At 39.3% G+C, this 23,143-nt stretch overlaps 1 protein-coding gene across 1 annotated transcript in view; it reads right to left on the minus strand.

Annotated features, from left to right (window-relative positions):
* The window catches only part of Ofcc1 (orofacial cleft 1 candidate 1), a 286,130-nt gene that overhangs the window by 6,450 nt on the left and 256,537 nt on the right, over positions 1 to 23,143 (minus strand). The window contains exon 17 of the mRNA NM_172143.2: positions 6,966 to 7,172. Coding sequence (NP_742155.2) covers positions 6,966 to 7,172 — 207 coding nt within the window. The remainder of the gene's footprint in view (positions 1 to 6,965; positions 7,173 to 23,143) is intronic.

The following is a 23,143-nucleotide window of genomic DNA, read 5'->3' on the forward strand; positions in this document are numbered from 1 at the left end:
AAAATAAGCCACTGTGACTATTTCATTCCTTTTAAGTGTCACTCGGCATACTGGATGTGATTTTGCGCATAAAATAAACTTATATGATTTTATATCACTGTTTGGGAACCGTAAGTAATGCTAAATATAATTCAGAAGATATGCTCATAAAGCTAAGTGAGGCAAAGCAACTGAGAATTTTTTTTTTCATGGAAGGCTTTTTATGTGGTCTTATATTGTCATTAAATAATTATTTCAGACAATTACAGAAAAATCTGTCCTGTCAGGGAAGAGCAAGGAACTAATATTTATTAATCCTTAAAGAGAAATGATATGTCTGTAGCTAGTTCTTAGTTTAATATTGGCACAATTGCAAAATGCATAAAAATCTTGGGTAATACCTTTACATACAAATATAAGAAGATATAATTTTATTTACGGCTGGCTTTTTGCCTTTATTCAGAAGTGCATTTTTTGATCCTTCAAGAAGTTTGTATCAGGCAACCTTGTCAAGTGGAGGAAGATAAAAACTGAACATTCTGAAAACACTCATTTTTAGACAGTTAACTTCTTATTTCTGAATTTCAAGTTTACTTATAATATTACAAAGATTTCTCTAGTAGTTTAATACATTAAGATTGGTAATTTAATAGAAGTATATACTTTTTTCCTTTTGTTATCCTGAATATTTTTTTCAAGATCCAGTCCAGTGTGGGGAAAAACAGATTTTAAAAAGAATGTGCTTTAATCAACTTGAAACATTTAATATTTTTAAATTGTGTAATACAGATTTAGTTTCTCACCTGTATAGTGTTTATTATTAACATTTAACCCCATATTTTAATTCTCATATTAAGGCTACTTTTGGACTATTTCAAAACTGTCTTAATATGTCTGTTAAAATAATTCTTAGGACTTAGAATCCAGATAAGTTTTCCTTTTCAATATAATAAGCATACATCTGTATTTTTGGTAGACATGAATAAAATAATAGAACAATTATTTACTGTAGATTTTATAATTTTGGAAGCCTTGGAAACTCAAAAAATTTAATATTGTGCTTATTATGCAGTGAGTATTTTTTTTACTAAGTTTGAATTATTTTTCTTATGTGCATAAATTAACAGTGTAGAATTTATAAGTTACAGGAATTTCTGAAGGCTGATTGCCCAAAAACACGAATACCAACAAAACAGAGGACACAATATAAGATTGAGCAATACCAGCTATTTATGAAAAATCGGCCACGTATTAAAAATCATTCTAGACACCACAAGCCCAAGTTTATACACAGCAAACAGAATCAAATGAACCTTCATGCTTTTCTAAGGAAAGTACGCATAGCTATAGTAAGGACAACCCGGCCCACAGACGTAGTTTCACCTGGTAATTGAAACAGCTTTTTAAAATAAATGACTGCAGCACTTAAAAGGTGTGCGCAGGCTAAGGGATGCCTTTATGTCTCACACAAAAATAAACCTGTATCATTTTCCCAGTGTTACCAACACATAAAAAATACACCAGAAAGGGTGAGCGAAGTCTGAAGTGAGGGCTGTCTTGGCATCTTGTGGAAGACAAGGCAAGAATAGCAAGACACCCCAACTCAATTATTGGGGAGAAACTGAAGCACTATTTTGATAGATATATGCAGGTAGCATGTTTCCCAGGTACTGTCCTGAGGAGCATTAAATTCATATTTATCTAAACAATTGGTAAAATATCTCAAGAGAAACATTATATTCTAATACACACCCGATAACTGAATTCTATTTAGTTCTTATAGTCTATTCTTTAATATCTCGATCATAGGATGCTTAAGTTTTAGAACCGAATGACACTTTACAGCTTATATTTAAAGAAGACAATCTGTCTTCGTGAAAGGAAAAAGCAAAAACACATTAAGGACCTTATTTTTTTTTTGTTAAAAAAAATCAATAGACATTGCAATTATTAAGTTTGAATCTGGAAGGCAGCAATACAGGATATTAGTACAGTTGACATTCGTAGCAACATATTATTCAAAGCCACTACCATCTGCTACCAAGGTTTTCTTCCCGCCTGTATTGTCAGTATTGTCGCGAAAGCACAAGGTGCTCAAAAGACACGCTGTGCCTTCCTGTACAGGTGTTGAACACAAAAGGTCAAAGGCTCTACATTTGAGGGGTGGAAAATCCTTCTTTCTTCTACTTTTGTTTGAGTTTATTGTAATATAATAATCTCCAGGGCCACCTAAAGCTATGCAGAATAGGGAACGCAAGAGCAGCTTCCCCCACCCCATTTTCCCTAGCAATGTCTTTCAACAAAAGGAGAAGCTAATGGGGCAATTTTCTTCCTGAAAATGCAAAATGCCAACAATTTTCTTCAGCTTCAGGAATGTTGTCTACAGGCCCCCGCATTCCTGAACGTTCTTAGTGACTCCTTCTCCTCATTAAAACCATTTCCACCTCTCTGTCATGCGAGCCCCCCACCCCACCCCACCCCCTGTTCGCTCTCTCTCTCTCACAAGGTGGGGGAGCCAGGTTGATATTTGTAGAACATAGACATGAAAAATGACAAACACTCTGTATTATCATATCTGGAAGAAATTAAAGTAATATCATTCAAAAAGAAAAACTGATGATCTGGGACCTTCATGCTATAGTATTGCATTCAAAGACAGACTTCCTTCAGGCCTTCAGTCCAGACCTCCCCTCAGCGGCCTGCTCCGGTGCTCTCTGTACATGGCTTTTTGCACTGTGGGCCCTGGGTTTCCTGCTCATCAAAACACCCACAGCTGAGTAAAACCCATCTAATCATAAAATTGAGTCTGGCTTTTCTTCCCTCTTTCCTTCTCCTGCTGTTTTCTATCAGCAGAATGCTAATACTAATTGGTTAATCTGTTATTTAGGCAAGTATTAATATTCTCATTTTGCAGGCAAGGAATCAGGCTTCCTGCTGCGTATCCCCTGGCCCTGGGTAAGGAGCTCTTCAGATGGGAGATTCAAAGTAGGTGAGGTTGGCCTCTGGAGACCCAAGCTGCTTGCCGGAAGCCTCCAGGAGGGCTGAGCTGGGCCTCCTTAGATCGCCGAGTTCCTGGCTCCCAGTTCTCCACTCAGACCACCAGGCGACACCGCCTCTAATGACAAAAATCCATTTTCCCATTCCACCCCAACCAATGCTCCGAGGACTTTCTTAATTGCGACTGCTACCCTGGGAACAGGCAGCTTATTTGTAACTTGATGAATCTCCACCAGGCTCGCCTGGGTTTCTAGGTTTTGCGGAACTAAAAAACTTTACAGTAACTTTGTGCTGACTGTATCTGAAGATCACACTACTTCTGGAACAAAGAGATGAAACGTTACTCAGTTGAAACCTGGTAAAATACACCTAGTCCAGAGAGGCTGATAAAAATAGGATAGTGAGAAGATGTACAAAGCAAAGCACACAGGACAGCCAAATACTGTCGTTCTAGTGCACACGGCAGGGGTGGGGCTGGGGCTGGGGCTGGGGCTGGGGCTGGAGCTGGGGCTGGGGCTGGGGCTGGGCCTGGGGCTGGGGCTGGGGCTGGGGCTGGGGCTGGGGCTGGGGCTGGGGCTGGGGGAGTTACAAACAAGTTTTCAATAGAAAGTCCATATCTGACCTCTTTTGTACAAAAAAATGTTCTTTTCAAAAAGAGTATCTTCTCACGTACATAGACTTGAAGATAATTGTTTCCACGCCAAAAAGCTAAGGTTTAATTGGGATTGTTTTATAAGTGGGAAAAGATTCATATCTGGCTTGTACTTCTTATCAGATTTAGGAAAGGCTTAGAGTCTCACGACTACACAAATAATAGCTTTGTCAATACAAAGGGGACCTGGGACACTAGAGACCCTCCTTCAAAAATCCACCATAAAACTTTAAAGGGCAAAGTTCAAGTTGCAAGGGTCAGGGGGAGACCAAATTTCATCTCTTTTCATTTTGAACTAAGTATCATGTCTGGTTTGTAAATGAATTAGTCTCAGACTCTGTGGACTGATTCTTTCATTATATAGAATATCTGACCAGAGTATGGCCTAAATTTACCCACATCTGTAAGTAGGTCTACATCTTATAATGGCTCAGGCTTCCCAAAGGGCTACAGTGATAAGGACCCCACAGAATAGTAAGCTCATAAGAAGCACAGCTTAGAATTTAGATTCAATAAAACTTGATTCTTCTATATGCATATATATATATGTATATATATGCTTATGTATGTGTATATATATGCATATATATGCATATATATATTTGAGTACCAATTCAGTATCTAACACAAAGACCACAACTCAGAACACGTCTCTGGCTGTTTAGAAATCACCACTTTAAAAGCTTCAGAGACTTTTTCTAAGCCTGAACTGTAATCTACCTACCTGTTTGCTGATATTTGAAATGTCTTTATATTTTTAAAAACATGAATTCTGTTCCTTGTTGTGACTCCAAAAGACCAGGTTCAAATCCCTTTCAATTTCAGGCTTTATAGCTCTCGAACTCAATAGCAGAGCTAACAGGGCTGCAGCTGTAGGGTAGTGCCTTTCTGGAAAGGATAGAAGATGGAAAAGAAAGTAAGAGAGATGGGAATGGAGAGAGAGAAGAGGTAGGGAGGGAAAGAGAGGAGGAGATGAATGAAGAAGGAGGAAGGGAGGGGAAGAGAGTGAGAAAGTGAGAGGAAGGAGGGAGAGAGGAAAGGAGGGAGAGAGGGAAGGAGGGAGAAAGGGAAGGAGGGAGAAAGGGAGGGAGAGAGGGAGGGAGAGAGGGAGGGAGAGAGACGGAGGGAGAGAGGGAAGAGTTCATAATAGGCAGTACTGCATTCCTGTGAGGTCAGAAGAGAGATAAAAAGACTGGCAAAGCTGTAAAGAGCTGCTCAGGTATTGCAGGAAAGTGTGCCTACTCCTCACTTAGCTCCAGGATTCTATTACCTAGAGCTTCCAAACTCTTCCTGGGCATTACACAAAAGATACATGATGAAATCCAACGCTCATTGAAAGCATCAGAGAACACACAAGGAGGAGAGACGTTCCTTGGTGGAAAGAATGGCAGTGGACACAAATGAAGGAAAGCCTGACTGGGTAGATCAGGTGCACACAGGAGAGAGGGCAGGACCCAGTACCCATTCTGTGACCTGAATAAACAATGGGGGAGGGGGCTCTCTTTGCTGGGGTTTCATTTGTGCAAATGAACAATTACTCACTTGTGTGCCCACCACTTCTCTTTGTATTGGGCAGGCTATGAAAGAAAAAGAAGAGCCAGATGGCTCTAGTGCCCACTGCCTAGTCCTTCTGGAAGCTTGCTTAGTTTGTTTTTAGTGTAATATTATCAATATCTGTAGGGATGCTTACAAGGGTGAATGCATTTAATTGTACAAGATCCGTAATACTTTGCGATCCTTATTGTACCGTTTGAAACAGAGCTAAAAAGTACCTTGCAGATGTTATCTCATTAATCTACGCCAAATCCCCGTGAGCCAGGTAACGTAAGTATGCATAACCCAGTTTTACAGATCAGGAAATAGGCAGCGTAGTGAGAAATGACTAAGCCAAGGTTATGGAGCGAAAGAATGAGAGAGGGGGAACAGAGGACCCTGGTGGCGGCTATGCTCAGGGGACCAGGACACCTCCCACTTGGCTCTCCAGCCAGGTGATAGGAGAAGTATAACACTGTAGAGCAGAAAAATCTACCTTTGCACCCCACCCCACCCCCAGTTCATACCACTTCAGTGCCGTAGCAAGCACATATTTAAACACACTTCTGCAAATTTAAAAAGTGAAATCACACCCGTTCATAATGTTTTTTTTTTTTTTTAAGATTTCCACAGTAATGTCTTAGATGCCGAGGCAGATCATGCAGGAGAAAAGGAGCTGAGAGCTGAGGACCAGCCTCTAAAGATCACGTTGGACACATCGGATCCAGTGGGTAACAGCTCGGCTGCGGCCGTACTGAAATTCACTCATGACCTCGTCTTCTGTCAGGGCCAGGGATGGAAGAGGGCTGGCTTCCTGAAGAACTTTGCTGGGCTTCCCTCCAAGTGTGCCTATGAGGTTCCTCTAGTACATATTTTACTCCATCCTATCTGTAAGACTGGGATTTGAACAATTTGAAATTTCTTCCAAGACACAGTGATAGGTTTTTACTTTTCTTGTTTGTTTGATTTTTTTCCCCCCATCGGTTTTAAAGCAAAAAGAGTCTTGGTCAGATTCAAAGGTGTGGGACAGACAGATTCAGCAATGTGCAGGCTGTGTGGCTGCAGGCTTTTCCTCTCTTGCCTTCATTTCCACCCCGATGTCTCCCCAGACTCCCTTTAAAAGTGATACCTATGTGAATGCAGTGAACCCCAGAATGGAGATCACTGTACATTTGGATTCTACGAATCTGACATAACATGACTTCTTAAATTCAAAATCAGTCTTCTGAAAAAATTAACATATTTTCAGGAGAAAACATGACTTTGAACTCATTCCCCAGTAATGTATTCAAAAATATCCCTCAAGATTTAGAGATGGGGTGCTTTCCCGGATTTTTATGATTTTCCTTTGGAGAGCAATGAAACACCAGCACCCCCTTCCTTGTGTGGATTCATTTGAGTGAAGGACGGCATATCCGAAGTATGGACTCACCGAGCTTTTCCACCAGCCTACTGATGTTTGTAAGTATTACCTAACTAAATCTGTTGCAGGTAGAATTCTAATTACTCCCTTATTTTTCCTGGAATGTCTCCCCTAATGGGGCTATAAACAGAAACTTTCATTATCTTTATGCTGTGTCCTTGTGTAGGCAAAGACTAAAATGCATCTTTAAACCTGTTACAGTATTACAAATAACTAGTTAGCATCTATGTGCCCGGTGATGCTGACGTGTTTGGCATCAGGTTTAAGTTCACACATTTAAGAACGTATAAATGAATTATAGCATGCGTATATATATATATATAATATTAATGAACTATAACATACAGAACATTTGCCTCCAGGTATTTCCGTAATACGTACCTCAATGATGGCGCCATCCGGGAGCCTGAGAAAATGGCGATACAACTCTTGAAACCCATTGGGATAAACAGTATGTACTGATATGTGGGAAGTAACCCTTCTTGGACCAACTGCAGACTCAAAACTTTCATCCTGATGGTGGGGGTCACAGCTGGAGACCTTGGACTCGGTGTCATGGCTTTTGCAGATGTAATCGTGCACTGCCACCTAGTGAGACCCCCAAGTTCCCCATACCCGGGGGGGGGGGAACCAAAAAAGGTAATTAAGATTTGTCAGGAACAAAGTCAATTTTCCACGAATTTACAACAAATCTGAAATTCTGCTGTTTGCAGTGCCTGCACTCCGCTCCATGTGCCATGCGCGTTTTCCTGGCATATATCTAAATAGCGAAGACAAACAAATCCCTGGTGTGTGCTCCAAAAAGTTAATTCTACACAGGTGAAGCTGTAGTTGGCTTCCATATTAACCCAAGGCAGGAAGACCAAGCAGGCTGGGAGAATGACAGTGTAGATTGGAAAACAAAAATGTTTACAAATGATTTTAGAAACAGACGTGTTTGCTTTCTCACCCGAAAGGAAGGCTTTTTCTTTCCACTTGTTTGTGCTGTAATGTCTATGTGTCAGACCTCTCAGACCACTAAATCAATGGGCCAACAATAGTCCACAGACATTCTCTGCAGTACGCAGGGCAGCTTTTGTTTGGATTACGCACTGACTACTAAGTTTCTTCCTGATAATCCTGGAACTTTGGATGTATTGGATTTTATTTTTAATAAGGCTCTTCAGGTGAAATTTTATTGTCTAATGTGACACACACCCTGTGTATTATAGTAGAGGTAAATTAATTAAATTAAATTATAATGCAGTTGAAAAGATGTACCTGTATTGACTGTTTAGAATATTGCCAATGAAAATTTGACTTTGCCACCTTAAAACTTGTTTGTGGCTAATAAAACTTCTGGTTTCCTATTCTGTTTCTTTTGTTTTGTTTTGTTTTGTCTTTTGTCTTTCTCTTCAATTCCCGAGCTATACTGACACTCTATAATTTCCCATTTTAGTATTCCAAGATGTCCATATTTTTAGAACTTAGTAGAGTTTTCTATGGATCCTTTCTGCACTAGCTTTTTTTTTTTCAGACAGAAAATATTCACCTAGTGACCCATAAAGCCTATTTCAAACACAAAGCAAATGTTAACTCCTCTTAAACAACTCTTTAAGAGTACTGCAAATATCCAAGAGCATGAATATAAAAGAAAATTCTTCCCAAAGACTAGTTAATGCAAGTCTGACACTGACAATAAACTTGTAAAATTTTAACCAGTGAGAAATATTTTTCCTTGAGGGCAGAAAAGGTATAATTAAAATATAGATGGGCAGAAGACGAAGTCGTAAATTTTGTGAAAGTATTTGAAGGCCTGAGAAGACAAGGATCTTAAGGGATTAAAACAGTGGTTCTGAGTCAATATAAGTAATGCTTAAGAAACCCAGTTTTGCAGGGTTTTGCAGGAACATATGCTAACTTTACAAAGTTTGACTATGGTAAGTACATACAAGGAAGTTTTCTTCCAGATAAATCCCAAGTTTTCTTTGTTTTATTAGCAATGAGTGTAATTGTCTAAGGAAAGGGTGAAGAAAATGTGCTATACAGACTACATGAAATAATATGAAGCTGTAAAATGGTAAAAATCCTGGTTTTTTTTTTTTTTTGTTTTGTTTTAATCTACATGGACCATGGAAGACGTTAAATGAGATGAGCCAGCACAGAGAAGGTATGGTCACTCTGATTCATGGAGTCTAGTAAAAGCTGACATCATAGCTGTAGAGGAGAGGCTCCTGGTCGCCAGATGAGCTAAAAGAGAACGGCTGATGAACAGGTAAAGAGTTAGCAGGAATGCTAGTGACAATTAGTGCCCAGTAGGGTGAAACTAGATTTAATATGATGACTATCTCAAACTAGGGAAAATGGTAAGTGTTTGAAATGGCTGTTCAGCTAAGTACCTTGATTTGACAATTACATTATACATATATATATATATATATATATATATATATGTATATAATCTATATATATCTATATAGAGAGAGACATTAGGTTCGCTCCTCAACATGTGTGGTTATTATGCTTCTATTACAAAATCCAATGAATCAGTCTTGGTGGAATTGTCTTGGGTGCAGACATTGTGCGGGTGCCTCCAGCCCTGGCCTTGTCCTGATAAAGACACCGAGAGACAAACGTACACAGGAAAGGGTTCTGTGATGTTGTTATAGGAAGATGGGAGGCCAGAAGGACATCAGGTGTGGTAAAGACCCCAGAAACTGGGTTAAGACAGCTTGAATGTCAGCCATAAGCAGACTGCACTGACAGAAGTGAAACCAAGTGCAATGGGCTTTCACCTTAGAGGCATGATGCTAACACACTTAGCCAAGAAAAAGAGAGAAGAAAGTCTTAATAACCACAGCAGGTAAAAAGATTAATATCCTTTGCCAACAAAGGAAGTCTGAAAATTGGAAAGCATATGCATACATACATACATACATACATTCTCATGTATTCATATAGAAATCATGTTACTGAGCATGCCTGGTTTAAGAACACCATTTAAGAAAGAAAGATGGCAGACATATTTATGGGCATGCTTAACTCAAAGTCATGGACCACAAATTTAAAAAGCCAAAGTGCTGAACAGGGATGTATCGGAACATGTTCAGCCTGAGCCATGAGTTGTTTCTCACTACAGGGATTAATTGTAAAGGTGTCCACCCCACCTGGTGGTAACCAAGGTTGCGGATCATAAAGCTGAACTAATTAACTAACTTGTGGTAAAATCACAAAAGGATAGGCAGCCCATGGGACCAACTAGAAGGAAAGGACGCTTGCATTCGTTGCACCCAAAGGGGACATGTGACACTACATAGGGAGAGTGGCACATAGGATAGACATATCATTTCATCTCTGATGTAGAGTCTGGAGAGGTAGGGTGCTAACTTGAGGTGGGAATGAGATTTCTAAGAAGCAGTCAGGACAGATATGAGAAGGGACAAAAATCAAACCACTGGACATGTCTAAAGGAGGAATTTGTTGAACTACATTAGAACTGTGCCCACAGTTATAGTAACAGACATTGTCATATACAATTTAATTCTAAATCTGTTAATAGTCTGCTGGTGACATCACCTGACCACGTTTCCTATTAGGTTACTTATGGAGCTCTTGTTTACTTGTGGAGTCTGGGCACAGAGGAGACTGCATCAGCTCTGAGACTGTCTGGGCTGTCCATCCTGTTTACCCAGCTCTGGTCCAGGCTCTCCATGTGTCTCTTCTTCCCTTTAGAATTAACCCATTTCTGATGGTTCCCAGAATTTGTATGTAAAACATTTCATTCCAAACCCATGCAGAAAACAAGGGAAAGGATAAAAGTAGGTTTTGCCATGTTCTGGAGTTCTATAGAATTACCATCCCTACCACAAATATTAATGAGAGAAAAGCCACTGGACAGCATCTGTGTCTTTGAAAGTAGAGCCTCTGTGTTTTGGAAATGCAACATTAAACATTAAACAAAGCTATCCTCCTCCCTTGGAAAACACTGTTTACTTCAAGAAGATGGGAACACTATAGCAGTTACTCTCATTTGAGAAGCTGATTTCTTCCAAACTAAGTATACTGTGGAGCACGTGCATGCACGCACACGCACGCGCACACACACACACACACATCCCTTTTTACTTCAGTTTGTTTTCCCATCTTCCTTAGTTCTTTGATTCTTTGATCACAGGAATCTGAGATATGAGAAGGAAGAGGCAACTTTGGCTGACACTGAAGTATGTCTAAGAAGAAAGTATGTAGTGAGGAATAGGTTGAAATGTAAGTCAACATTACTTAGTGACAAATATTCTATACACACACAGACACACAGGCATACTGATATATATATATAATTTAATATGTATGAGGCTATATGCTACATATATATTTGTATACATAAATTATAAATACATACATATATATATATATATATATATATATATATATATATATATAAAACTTCACATGTACAAGATATAAAAGGCTGTTTAGTTGATAGCATTATGTCCACTTCATAGTTAAAGCAACTGAGGAATGTTAATTAATTTGCTCTAAGGCACAGATAAGCGACAGTATTACTGAGGCATTACCCTAATTCATGATGCACCTCTTACTTCCTTGTGCTTCTGATTCTAGTCTCCAAGTTTTTCATCTTCTCTCTCTGGAGAAACCAACTTAGCGTTTAGATCAGCCTATGCCTTACTCTAAGTTTCTCTGTAATGGATAAATCTGGCTTCTGAGGCTATGCTTTGCCCTAGGAGCCTCCATTTGACAAGAAGCTTTTGGCTTGATGTTGAGGAAGAAGGATGACTAAGGTCTAGAATCAACATTGTCTGCCTGGCACCACCCACACAGTGCTTCTTGATAAGTGATTGTTTGTGGGAGTGAAAAGGGAGCCACCCTGTTAATTTAAGATGGAGAATTGAGACCGTAAGGACAGCTGGGTGTACTCAAGTCACATAAGAGAAACCAGACCCTAGAACTTATCAGACACATCAGACTAAGCAAGGAATGGATGTAACTCCTTTAATCAGACCACATAAAGTGATGGACACAATACCATGATGACCTGGCCTTACACTGTTCTGTCATCTGATAGCTGGTGTGTGTGTGTATGTGTGTGTGTGTGTGTGTGTGTGTGTGTGTGTGTGTGTGTGTATGTGTGTGTGTGCATGAGGTAAGGCAGAGAACTCCTTGGTTTCAGCTTAACTCTCTCCCGCACTGTTGACATAGTCTACTCAACAGTCTACCTGCCCGATAGTTCACCCATCCATACCTAGACTTGAACACACAATCCCTGTTCTCAGACCTCAGTTCAGCATTTTGCTTAACAGCTGGACTCCACAGCCTCACTCTCAAGCCCTGACTCCTGTGGCTCCCACCCAGCACTGTTCTGACCCCTTATCTCCTCAATACAACCTATCAATCCATTTCTGCAAGTTTGAACTCCACCATCGCCTCTTCAACTTACTCTTTCTGAAAACCATACAGATGCATACAGATAGATAACATACATTTGCTGCACACTGTATGATATGAGAGTCGATATTAGTAATAATGATTTGGAAAAAGAAACTGCACTCACCTTGGCCAGCTTATCAGGTAGATGGGATCATGTGGCAAACTGCTGCCATCACTCATCCTTGTGAACTTATCGTTTTTTTAAATAACTTCTGGCATTGTGAAAAGAAGCACAAAGAGTCTCCATTTCTCACATGGCGTGATTATGACACTTGGGGCAGCAGAAGAGAGTCTTAAGCTTCTTCTCACGTTTTGGAGCAAGGTTGTTCCTAGAACTCAACGTCTCTACCTGCCCATATCTGGTTTAGCAAGAACACCCCTGCAGCCTGTGTTTCTGATGTCTACTTCAAGTCTCCTTTTTTACCAAGTAACAAAATAGTGTCCATTGCCACAGAACTCTCTATGATAAGGCAGGAACTTTTATTTCCTTTCTATGGATAAATTTTCACTTTCCCAGACAGTTCCTAGGAGATATATTATACCAGGCCCCGGAGACCCTGACCATAAAGAGTCAGATTGTATTTGAGCTCTGACTCTAAACCCCATGAACTTGCGACTACACTGTGACTCAATGCTTGATCACACCTATGGACATACTGTTGTGTTTTCTCTCTAATGTGCAGCCACAGGATGGAGACGTGTTTGGCCATGACTCTAGAGGCTGGGTTTTCTTTTCAGCTCAGTGTTTATCTGGATGATTCTGAGTTTTCCGTCCTGGATCTTGCTGGGAACATCCTAACATAAATGACCAATATCCATCCTTTCCACGAAGGTCCTATCAGGATTCTCAAGGTTCCTTGAGGATGAACTAGGAAAGACACATGACCATATTTCCCTCTGCATTTGAGCTGTAGATGTCTACCAAAGCAGCTGTGCTCTTCCGAAGAGCTTTCAGCTGGCAACTCTTGGAAGAGTCGGGATACTAAAAGCAGACAGAGGAACAAATGGGGTCATGCCGTTACCTCGCCTTCCGAAAAGGTGACAAAGACAAAGGGCAGAAGTCTAGTGTGTCTTTCAGAAATAGTTAAAGGAACTGAGGCAGACTTTCCCCACAGAAAAGAGTATTTTAGTTACCTGCTGAGGTATTAAGCTTTTCCAGGGGCTGTGAAAACACCCTACCCTGCGGGTAATTGCTACATCGTCTACCTTAAACCAAAGAACAGCCTCCAGCAATGAGGGATGCTTGGCTTTAAGACTTTGTAAAATCTCCCCAGGGTTAAGAAAGTAGGGCAAGGTAGGAAAAAAAATGTTTTATAACAGAAAAATGGGAAAAGCAGATGATCAGAGGAGGATACAGAGGAGGAGGAGAGAAGAAGAAGTCATCTTTTCCCCCTTTAGATTCTTCTTTCCTGAAGAATCTGTATATGAACACAACATTCTCTCATCTTTTAAATCTGTGCCCTTAAATCTATTTGCTGAGAAACAAACTGTGTGGCAAAGTAACCTGCATGATATTTGTTATCCAAAGCAAAAGCCTACATGTAAATATCTCTCATTACATTTTCTTTCAGGCCACAAAGGCAATCTTAATAGAGGACAGGAAGGTCTGATAAGGCAAATGGCACAATGTAGACAGTCTTACCTAGACTAAGTGAGGGACCAAAAGAAAAATAAAGAAGAAAGCAGAACATGATTTTTCTCTAATCTACACTTTCTATACACTCTTTTGTCTTTTGTTTTTGTAATGAATAAGGGCTTAACTAGTTGCCCAGAAAAGTGACTTCCATGAAAAACTGGTATCCACTCTATTTCTGTAAACGCATAGGGTCAGAATATGCTATGTTACTCTATCCTGGTGCCACACATAATCTGAGTTGGGCTGCATACATCTCTCTCCTGTCATCTAAAATCCCTTTCATCAAACCAACCAAACACGCCTAGCACTGCTGGGGAAGCCCAGAGTGAGTGAACAAATCTGCTGAGACAAGTGGATTGAGAGATTACACATATAGAACATATCTGGGGAGCTGATGCTGACCTCGATCTGGAAGCCTAAATATATAATACAAAGTAAAACCACAAAACATCAGCCCCGCATACTGTAACTTAAATGAAACCTATCCTTCAGCAGGAGAGCAAGTTCAGGGCTGTGATTCAGTAGTATATGAAACAGGCCGGAACAGGTTCAAATACTGCATATTTCACAACAGAGCTTAATTAACACAGAACAATGAGGCTGTTAATTGCATTATAATAGTTCAGCATGAAATTAGGTCTGATGTGAATGTCCTTATAGTGGAGGTGTTTATGTTATTATAATTATGCAGTGGTACATAGATTTATGACATTAGATATATCTTTTTTCTAGTAGCTTTTGGATTGATTTCTTTTCTTGCTTGGATTTACATTCAGTTTCTAAGTATGGCAAACCAAGCAGAAGGAGCCAGGGTCAGGAAATTAGGTCACCCTGGATGATACAGTAGGTCTCCTGTGGATTTGATGTTAGAGTTCCAAATGAGTTGTGCTTGATAATGGTGATTTTCTTCACCATTTATTTAGGATTAGACCATTTGATTAAAACCAAAACCAAAGCCAAAAAACCCCCAAAAAACAAAAATCAAAACACTCCCCACCCCGAGGTGGGGGGGGGGGAGTCTTAGTAAAGGGTTCACTTTTATAGAAATGCTTGCTTTGCTTTGTCTTCAAAAGCAGTGTGTTGCTCTGATTATTGCTGCTATAACAGAATACCAGAGACTGGGTAATTTATATAGAAAAGCAGTTCATTAAGTTCACAGTTCCAGCAGCTGGGGAGATGAAAAAGGGGGGAGGGCTTTTGTGGTACATCAATGAACTGTAGAAGGCTCAAGAATAACAGAAGGCAAACAACAGAAGGGATGGGTGATTTGACAAACGCAGTCTAACAATAACTAGCTGGTTCCCACAGCGATGGTTCTGATCCGTTCGAGAAGGCAGATGACCTACTCCCAGGGGTGATTAAGTTGCCAGTGCATGAGTATCTTCGCGGGTAGGAGGGGCATTCAAACCACAACATTCTTTTGAGAATCAAAAGGATGCAAATCAATTGTCTACGGTGGACAAAAATCTCAAAAATTCAAAGATTTTTGTCTTCTATAAAATGCCACCTCCAGTTCTTAGAAAGCAGAAGATGTGACAGGAGAGTAGGTTTTTTTCACAAGACCATGATGGGTGTCCTCCATCATGACTCATGCAGAATTGTTTTGGACTCAAAGCTGGCTCATATGAGAACCAAAGCCATGGCCTGATTTAAACATTTAAAACCTGGCACACACACAGCGCCTTGGAAGAACTTTCCCATTTGATGCTTTGGCTTTTTATCTTGCTATTCTGACTTCTGTGCAGTCTATGTTTATCACTGATTTTACAGCACTTTTTTTTTAATCTATTTTGTGTATATCTTGACAGCAAAAGACCAAAGAATTAATAGAAGATTACGCCAAAATATGTTTCTTTCTTTAACAGAGCTATCAGGAAAGGAGTACTTAAGTAAATTTGTATCAATTTAGGGAAAAGTAATATTCTATGGAATGGCCAGCAAGCCATCTTTTTGTACAACATTATTTCCGCTCAACTGAAACAGGGATTAATTATGTCATAGGAGTAAAGTGGACACACCTTCGTGTGCTTCTGGGAACACACTCTACCCTTACGATTTGCAATTGAGCATCTCCAACTTCCCCGACCACCAATTTTCCATCGTTTATCTGTTGGTGGAAACATACTGTTTGTCTTCAGACGTGGCTGTACAAGGAAATCTCTTAAGAATTTCACTTCTGGTTAAGACATTATTCAAAACTCCGAACAACAGCAATAAATACAAGGGGAAAAAAGTTGGGTGCTCTTTTATTAAAGGATAAAAATCGCAGGTCTTGGCAGTAGTCCCGAGGTTTTTGCCTCTGGATACGTATGCAAATGTTCATAATGGTAGCGCCGTGGCCATATTTAAACGTCCCACAGATTAATCTCAGAGCCAATGTCAGCTTAGAACAACCCCTCCCTTCTTCCAGTTTTCTGCTCATGCTAACAGTGGTTAAAAGGGAGAGAGCACCGCCAGCCCTGGAATCCTAGGTTAGGAGAGGATTTGGGGGCCATGGATGTGGGATTGAAGACAGACAGGGGAAAAAGGTAAGGAAAAAAAAAAGCCCATGCATTTTCTCTAGCCACCCACTATGATTTTAGATAAATCCTCCAGATGGTAAAGGCATTGTTTAAATGCAAAGTAGTCCTAAATGCTGTGGCCAGCCCTGTTTCCCACACCTACACTCTACTCTAGAGTTACAGGAAGGAAAACTTCAAAGTCAGAGTGCCAAAAACAGATTGTTTCTGAAAATGAGACAAAATACCCAGGCCTTCTAATTTAGAGCCTACTTTTCTTCCCTTGACTGCTAAAAGTATTAGATCTATTTGATCTAATCTTTTATTTTATGCTGTGACAGAACTAAGGGATAGTAATTGAACCGGTTTACTTTAGACACCCAATTGTGGAAGTCCTGGGATCTGAAGGAAACAAAATTGAGCAACTTATTAATTTTGCTTTTTGGTGTTAAACTTGAAATGTGGTCCCATGGGCCTGGCTAAAGTTGACTCAAATTCATAACTATGTTACTATGTCCTTGGCAGAAAAAAACTTAAGCCATTAGCTTTTATATAAAGAACATTGACCCTTTCAATTTTAAAATAGGGTTCAGAAAAGTATGATAATACAAGCCTATGGAATACAAGCATCTATGGCACTTGGAAGATACTGAGATCCTGAGGCAGGAAGATCTCTCTCTGAGATCAGGTCTTGGAATCCAGCCTGGGCAACATGAGACCCTGATTCAGAGAGACATAAAGCTTAAAGCTGATACCTTCCCTACTGCTTTGATGTGCATGGCACTGAAATAATCTTATTTTGAATGCAAGTGGCACAGATTGGCTGCCTATCTAGGGAGAACTGGCAACTATTGTGCTCCTATCTCCCACTGAGCATGCTCCTACACGAGCTTTGCAGTCGGTGTTGGTGAGTTCTCCCCAGACATGTACTTGGCTTGTGGCCCTCCTCAGTCACTATTGTTACAAATGTCATCTATTAGTGAGGTCCACCACCCTAAGGGAGAGGCTGCAGCCCATCAGACATACCCTCTGTCTCATGATTGGAATCACTCTAGCATAGAAGCATCCTATCAAACACCATAAGCTCTTCTGTCCCTGCTTGTCCTTTTCTGCCCCTCTGTGTACAGATACAAGCTTCACAAGGTAAATCCATGGGGCCTGACTGCTAACATGCACTAAATATTCATTTCTTAAAACAGCAAATGAATGAATTTAGCTATTTCAAAGGATCCAATATTGGAGGACACCTGGGTTTTTTACTTCGTATTGTTTGGTTTGTTGTCATGCCTGTTTTTGAAGCTCCTGAAATCTATTTTATTTTTTCCAATTATAAATTCCCATAATTCTTCAAATTTATATATATGAACACATCAATGTATATATTGCTATCAGTGTTTTCCATTTCCCCAACAGTGCAAGTAAAGTGAACTCTCTACCAACATCCTACAGTGCAACGCTGAGCTCCCTGTTTCCTAATCCAGGGAGTTCTTCTCAGTCACTCTTTCATCACCTCACTCCACCCACACCATCCACAAGTCAGAGACTGCTATGGTCTAACTTTCCTGGAACAATAGCCCTTCACACGCACATAAAACATCTACTTCTGACACCACGGTACATCCTGAAACAATCATTACACAACCCTACAGGTAAGAAAAGACTATCTTGATTTTAAAGAGTCATTTATTTTATATCTTAATGCGTATGAGTGGTTTGCCTGTATGTATGTATGTATGTATGTATGTATGTATGTATGTGTGTATGTGTGTATATGTGTATATGTGTATGTGTGTGTGTGTGTGTGTGTGTGTGTGTGTGTGTGTGTATGTATGTATGTATGTGCACCATGTAAATGTCTGGAATCCACAGAGGCCAGAATAGGGTGTTGGATATATGTATATATGTATTATATTATATGTATGTTATATTTTATTTATATATGATATACGATATACGATATACGATATACTATATACGATATACTATATACTATATACTACATACTACATACTATACACTATATACACTATATACACTATATACTATATACACATATATTCAAAAAAATCATGACAAATGAGCTCCCTAGAAGATTTTTTGTGACTCAGCTGTGTTAGCACCTGCCACCATTAGTATGTCTGTCTGCACCCGCCTCTCAGAACTAAAGAGGAGTTAGAATTTCTCTCAACAGCATTGCTTGGACTACCATGAAATTTCAGAAAAAAAAATGGGGGAAAAAAACCTATAGAACTTTGGGTCTTGTTTTACTGTTCTTTTTTATTTGTAATTTAGATGGAAGGCAACTCATTCAACATTATTGAATCCTAACTAACGATTTAAAATTGTGTGTGCCTTTGATACATAATATATAACACACATATGTTCGGTGTGAAATGGCCACAGCGATATTCATAATGTTTAGGTGCTTAATTCACTCTGAGTTGTTTTTTGGAAATACTGTCAGGCCAAGGTCTAATTACCTTCTTCAAGATTTGAGTTTCCAGTTTGCAACAGTGGTTACTGAAGAGAAGTACCTTGCCATGATACGTGTTCTTGCCATTGTGTTGAAGACCACAAGTGTTCCCATTTATTTCTATGACTTCTCTCACTCTCTCTCTCCTATTGTCCCATCACTCTCTGTGTCTGTTTAAATAATAATACCATGCCATTTTGATCACTATAGCTTTGCTGTATATTTTGAAATCATATAATGTGATGTATCCAACTTGGTTGGTTTTGCTCTAGTGTTTGCCTACTAGGTGGTATTTGAGGATTCATATGGTATTTTCCATTTCTGTGAAGACTCCCATTGCATGTGGAGATTACACTGAATCTGAAGATTTCCTTGGATAGTCTGTATAGTTTAGTTATCTTTTACACTGTTATTGTTGTCATCTTCTATTTGTTTCACCATTACTTAATAGATCTAGCCAACATGTCTTTCATCTCCTTGATTGAATGAATTCCTATGTATTTTTTATAGATGCTATGGCCAATGAGTTTGCTTTTGTGATTTCTCCCCAGGATAGTTCATATATAAAGTTGCTATCATTTATCTGCATGTTGATATTCTATCCCACAGTGTTCTTGAATAATTTACTGGTTGTAATAGCTTTGGGTAGAGTCTTTAGATTTTTCTCTATATAAGTCATTTCATATATAATGATAATTTTTCTTCATCTTTTGTTATTTCATTATCTACCGAAAGTAAAATGTATGCACATTTCAAAAATGAAACGGGAAAATGTAGCATCAAGAAAAAAAAAAGCAATGAATAAAAATCCTTAGATGGTGTGTGATTGGAGTCAGGGGACAGATGTTATACAGGGGCTGGTGAGATGTCTCAGAAGCTGAAGTCACTTGAAATACACACTGATGACCTCAGTTTTGCTGTGAAACTCTCTGAAGGTGTAAGGATAGTACTGATTCTACAGCATTGCTCTCGGACCTCCTCATATACAGAATGACAACCCCCATATATCACCATACAGCATATGCACACACTCAATTAATAATTAATTAACTAATAATTAATTAATTAAAAATAAAATTTCCAGGATGCTGAACTGGAATTCTATTTTTAAAGATTTTACTATACTTATTATGTTTAAGTTTAAAAAAGTAATTCTAATAACTGATATATGTCCCTACTGCAAAGAACGACAAGGAAAATTATCAGAAAATTGATACTACAAAAGATATCCAAGCAGAAATCCTATAAATAAAAAGTACAGTGAGTGAAATGGCAATTTCCTTAGGGTTAAAAACAAATTGTACATACCAGAAGAAAGAAACAACTGCTTTGAATAGATAAAAGTGAATTATCCAATCTGAAGAATAGAAAAATAGAGAAAACAAATGGAGAAATGGGTTCACGTAAGTTCTCATTGGGTAGAGGTGCTTGGTGCCAAGCTTAACAACTCGAATTTGATGGACAGAATGGATTCTCAACTCCAACAGGTATGTTGTGTCCATATTCACATATTTCTCACCTTAAAAACATAAATGTAATTTTAAAAGTGAAACAACTAATCTGAAGAACAGGAAAACCACAAAATGCCAACCAGAATAGAGGCACATCTGGAACATCCCAACACTCACAGGAACACAACATCGGGAACATCCCAACACTCACAGGAACACAACATCTGGAACATCCCAACACTCACAGGAACACAACTCCAGACGAAGGAGACAGGATCACAACCACAGATTTATGTTAGTAGGCAATGACAGGAAATCTGTCAAACAAACAGGGGCACTCTTGAACAAACCCAAAGAGTCCAGGTAGAGTAAAAAGTATAGATATTATTTAGACATGTCCCAGTCTAACCACCAAGAACCCCTGCCCCTTCAAAAAACAACCCCTGTAAGACAACCAGCGAATAAAAGACATATTATTTAGAGAAAAATTGTCTGAATCTTCATCTGACACAATGTCAAAACTAAGAGACAGAGGCTAGGTGACAATGGAACATGTCATCCCAGAGGCTGAGCTGCTTGTGGTTGTTACAATGTAGACATGGTTTCTTTGACTGTACATGTCGCAATAACAAAGCCGGCAATGGACACATTGCACAAATGATGACCCAATCACACAATAACTTATGTTTTCAGTTTACTATGCTTCCCTATCTCTGAACACCGTCTTCTTCAGCAAAGAGAGTTCCAGGTCTAGACTTGAAAATGATTAGTAAATTTTTATCTTTAATCATGTATATGTCTGTGTTCCAGGTGTGTGCATGCATGTAGTATCTGTGGAGGGGCGTAGACGGTGTCAGGTCTCCTGGAGTTGGAGTCACAGGTGGTTGTTCTCTGGAAGCACAGCAAGTGCCCATAAACCACTGAGCTATCTCTCCAGCTGCCCTGGATAGATTTCTATCATTTGAAGACCAGCCACAAGGGGAATATCTGACTCCAGGATTTCTAAGAGTTTTCCAGTTTTTAAATATACACTAGAGTGTATTTGCACTAGAATAGAAACACATGAAAATATCCCAAATTGGTGCTGTAGCAACACAGGAGATAGTAGTTTCACTTTATATTCTTGTAGGTCAGAAAGCTGTGGTAAGCCACATCCCCTTACCTTTGCTTCAGTTTGAAAAAGTAGAATGCCAAAATAAATAGATACAAATCATCACTCTACCTGCCTACAGACCCATAAAATTAAGACTCAAGCGATAGAACACTATAGCAAACATTGCTCACTTGATGCCTAGAGTAAAGAAAGCTGTTTTAAAATGTTTCTAAGATACCATTTACTAGCAGGAATCTCACCTGGTATTTGGTTCTTCTACTCTGGATGGTCTCTACACATACTGGACAAAGTGAATATCCTCTATCTAAAGAAAATGAGAGATCGGAAATATGCTCAGCAGTTAAGAAGAGCACTTGTTGTTCTTACAGAGAACCAGGGTTAGGTTTCCCAGCACCCACATGGTAGCTCACTACCAACCTTGCTCTATTCCAATGGATCCACTGACTTCTTTTGACCTCCATGGAGACCAGGCATGTATGTGGCACATGCATGTCCTTGTAGGCAAAAACATGAAGGAAGGAGAGAGAGAGAGAGAAGTTCCAGGTCTGTGAGCTGTATATATTGGGCAACAGAGGATGGTGTTCATTCTCTTGATTAGTTGACATGACACTCGTTGGATAAGAGTAGAGAGCACCAGCCTTCCCTCTTCTTCCATGCCCATCCCCCCCGCCACACACACACACATTCTAAATGTTGTAAACTAGATTTCAAATATCAGTTGAAGGACTCTAAAAGCAGCTACAACTTTTTAGTAACAAATTGCTACCATCTTTGTCAAACCTAAAGCTTTATTATTTTTTCTCATCAGCAGTCTTATGAGTAGTTAGGCCCATGCACCCACATGCGCACACACACGTGCACACACACAGAGAATTTTGTTGTCTAGTTTTTAGATGTTACGTCAATTCCATTTTGTTCTTAAAACTACTTAGAGGCAAAAATATCAAAATGTGTCTCCTTCCTTGGCAGGAATGGAGACAGAAGAGAGGTGAAGCTTATGTTCACTGCCACAAACATAATCTTGAGACAAAACCAAAGGTTTGCAAATTAAGTGGAAAGTTAAACATGCTATAATAGCCTTTGATTGATTGATTGATTGATTGATGGGCAAATTAGAGTCTTGAAAGACATAATTCCATTATTAAAAATTGATTTCCAAACTAATGAATTAAAAATAACGAGATCACTGTGTTTATAGCTAAAAGGTATTGTCATTGATTCAACTTTTGCTAAATTAGCTCAGCGGAAGGACAGTTATATGTATTTTAAATGCACATGCTGAAAACATCCAGCCTAGTTGGCCAATGTTCTTGATAACAGTATTTTGGCCAGTGGTATCTTGAACTATGGCAGGTAATGATTTGTTGGAGGAAATGGGCACTAGAGATAAGTAAGATGGAGACTGTCCGGACCTACAAACGGGCAGACAAATAGTTGGGGAACCAATTCACCTCCTGGAGACACCTTAGGAGAACAGCTGCAAACTCCGCACAGAGCACAGGAGATGAAGCGGCTTGCGGCTGTCTCAAAATGTCGGTCACTTTGACGGCTGTAATTTAAAGTTTTTCATTTTTTGTCTTCTACGTATCTTTTAGTTCCAGAGTCAATTAGTTTCAGACAAATACGTGACTGTCTGTGTACAGGAAACAATAGAAAATCTGGATTGGGGATTACAAAGTAATATAGTCAAGTTTACCTAAGGTAACTTATTAGGCTGTTACAAGAATTCATATAGACTGTGTGTCCCTACATGTGTTTTTTTTTCTCCCCAAGAAGGACCACCAACACTTGGTGGTAATTAGATTATGTGTGGGAGGATTCGAAAGGATTTCTTGAAGGAGAAATACATGCACTAAGTCCTAAGAGCCTAGTATGAGAAACATAATTTAACATTATTATGGCCATATATAGTAACCAAGAAAGCAAGATATTAACTAAGAGATAACCATAAAAATAAAAGAAA

Source organism: Mus musculus, chromosome 13 (assembly GCF_000001635.26).
Source record: "Mus musculus strain C57BL/6J chromosome 13, GRCm38.p6 C57BL/6J".
Taxonomy (NCBI): Eukaryota; Metazoa; Chordata; class Mammalia; order Rodentia; family Muridae; genus Mus; species Mus musculus.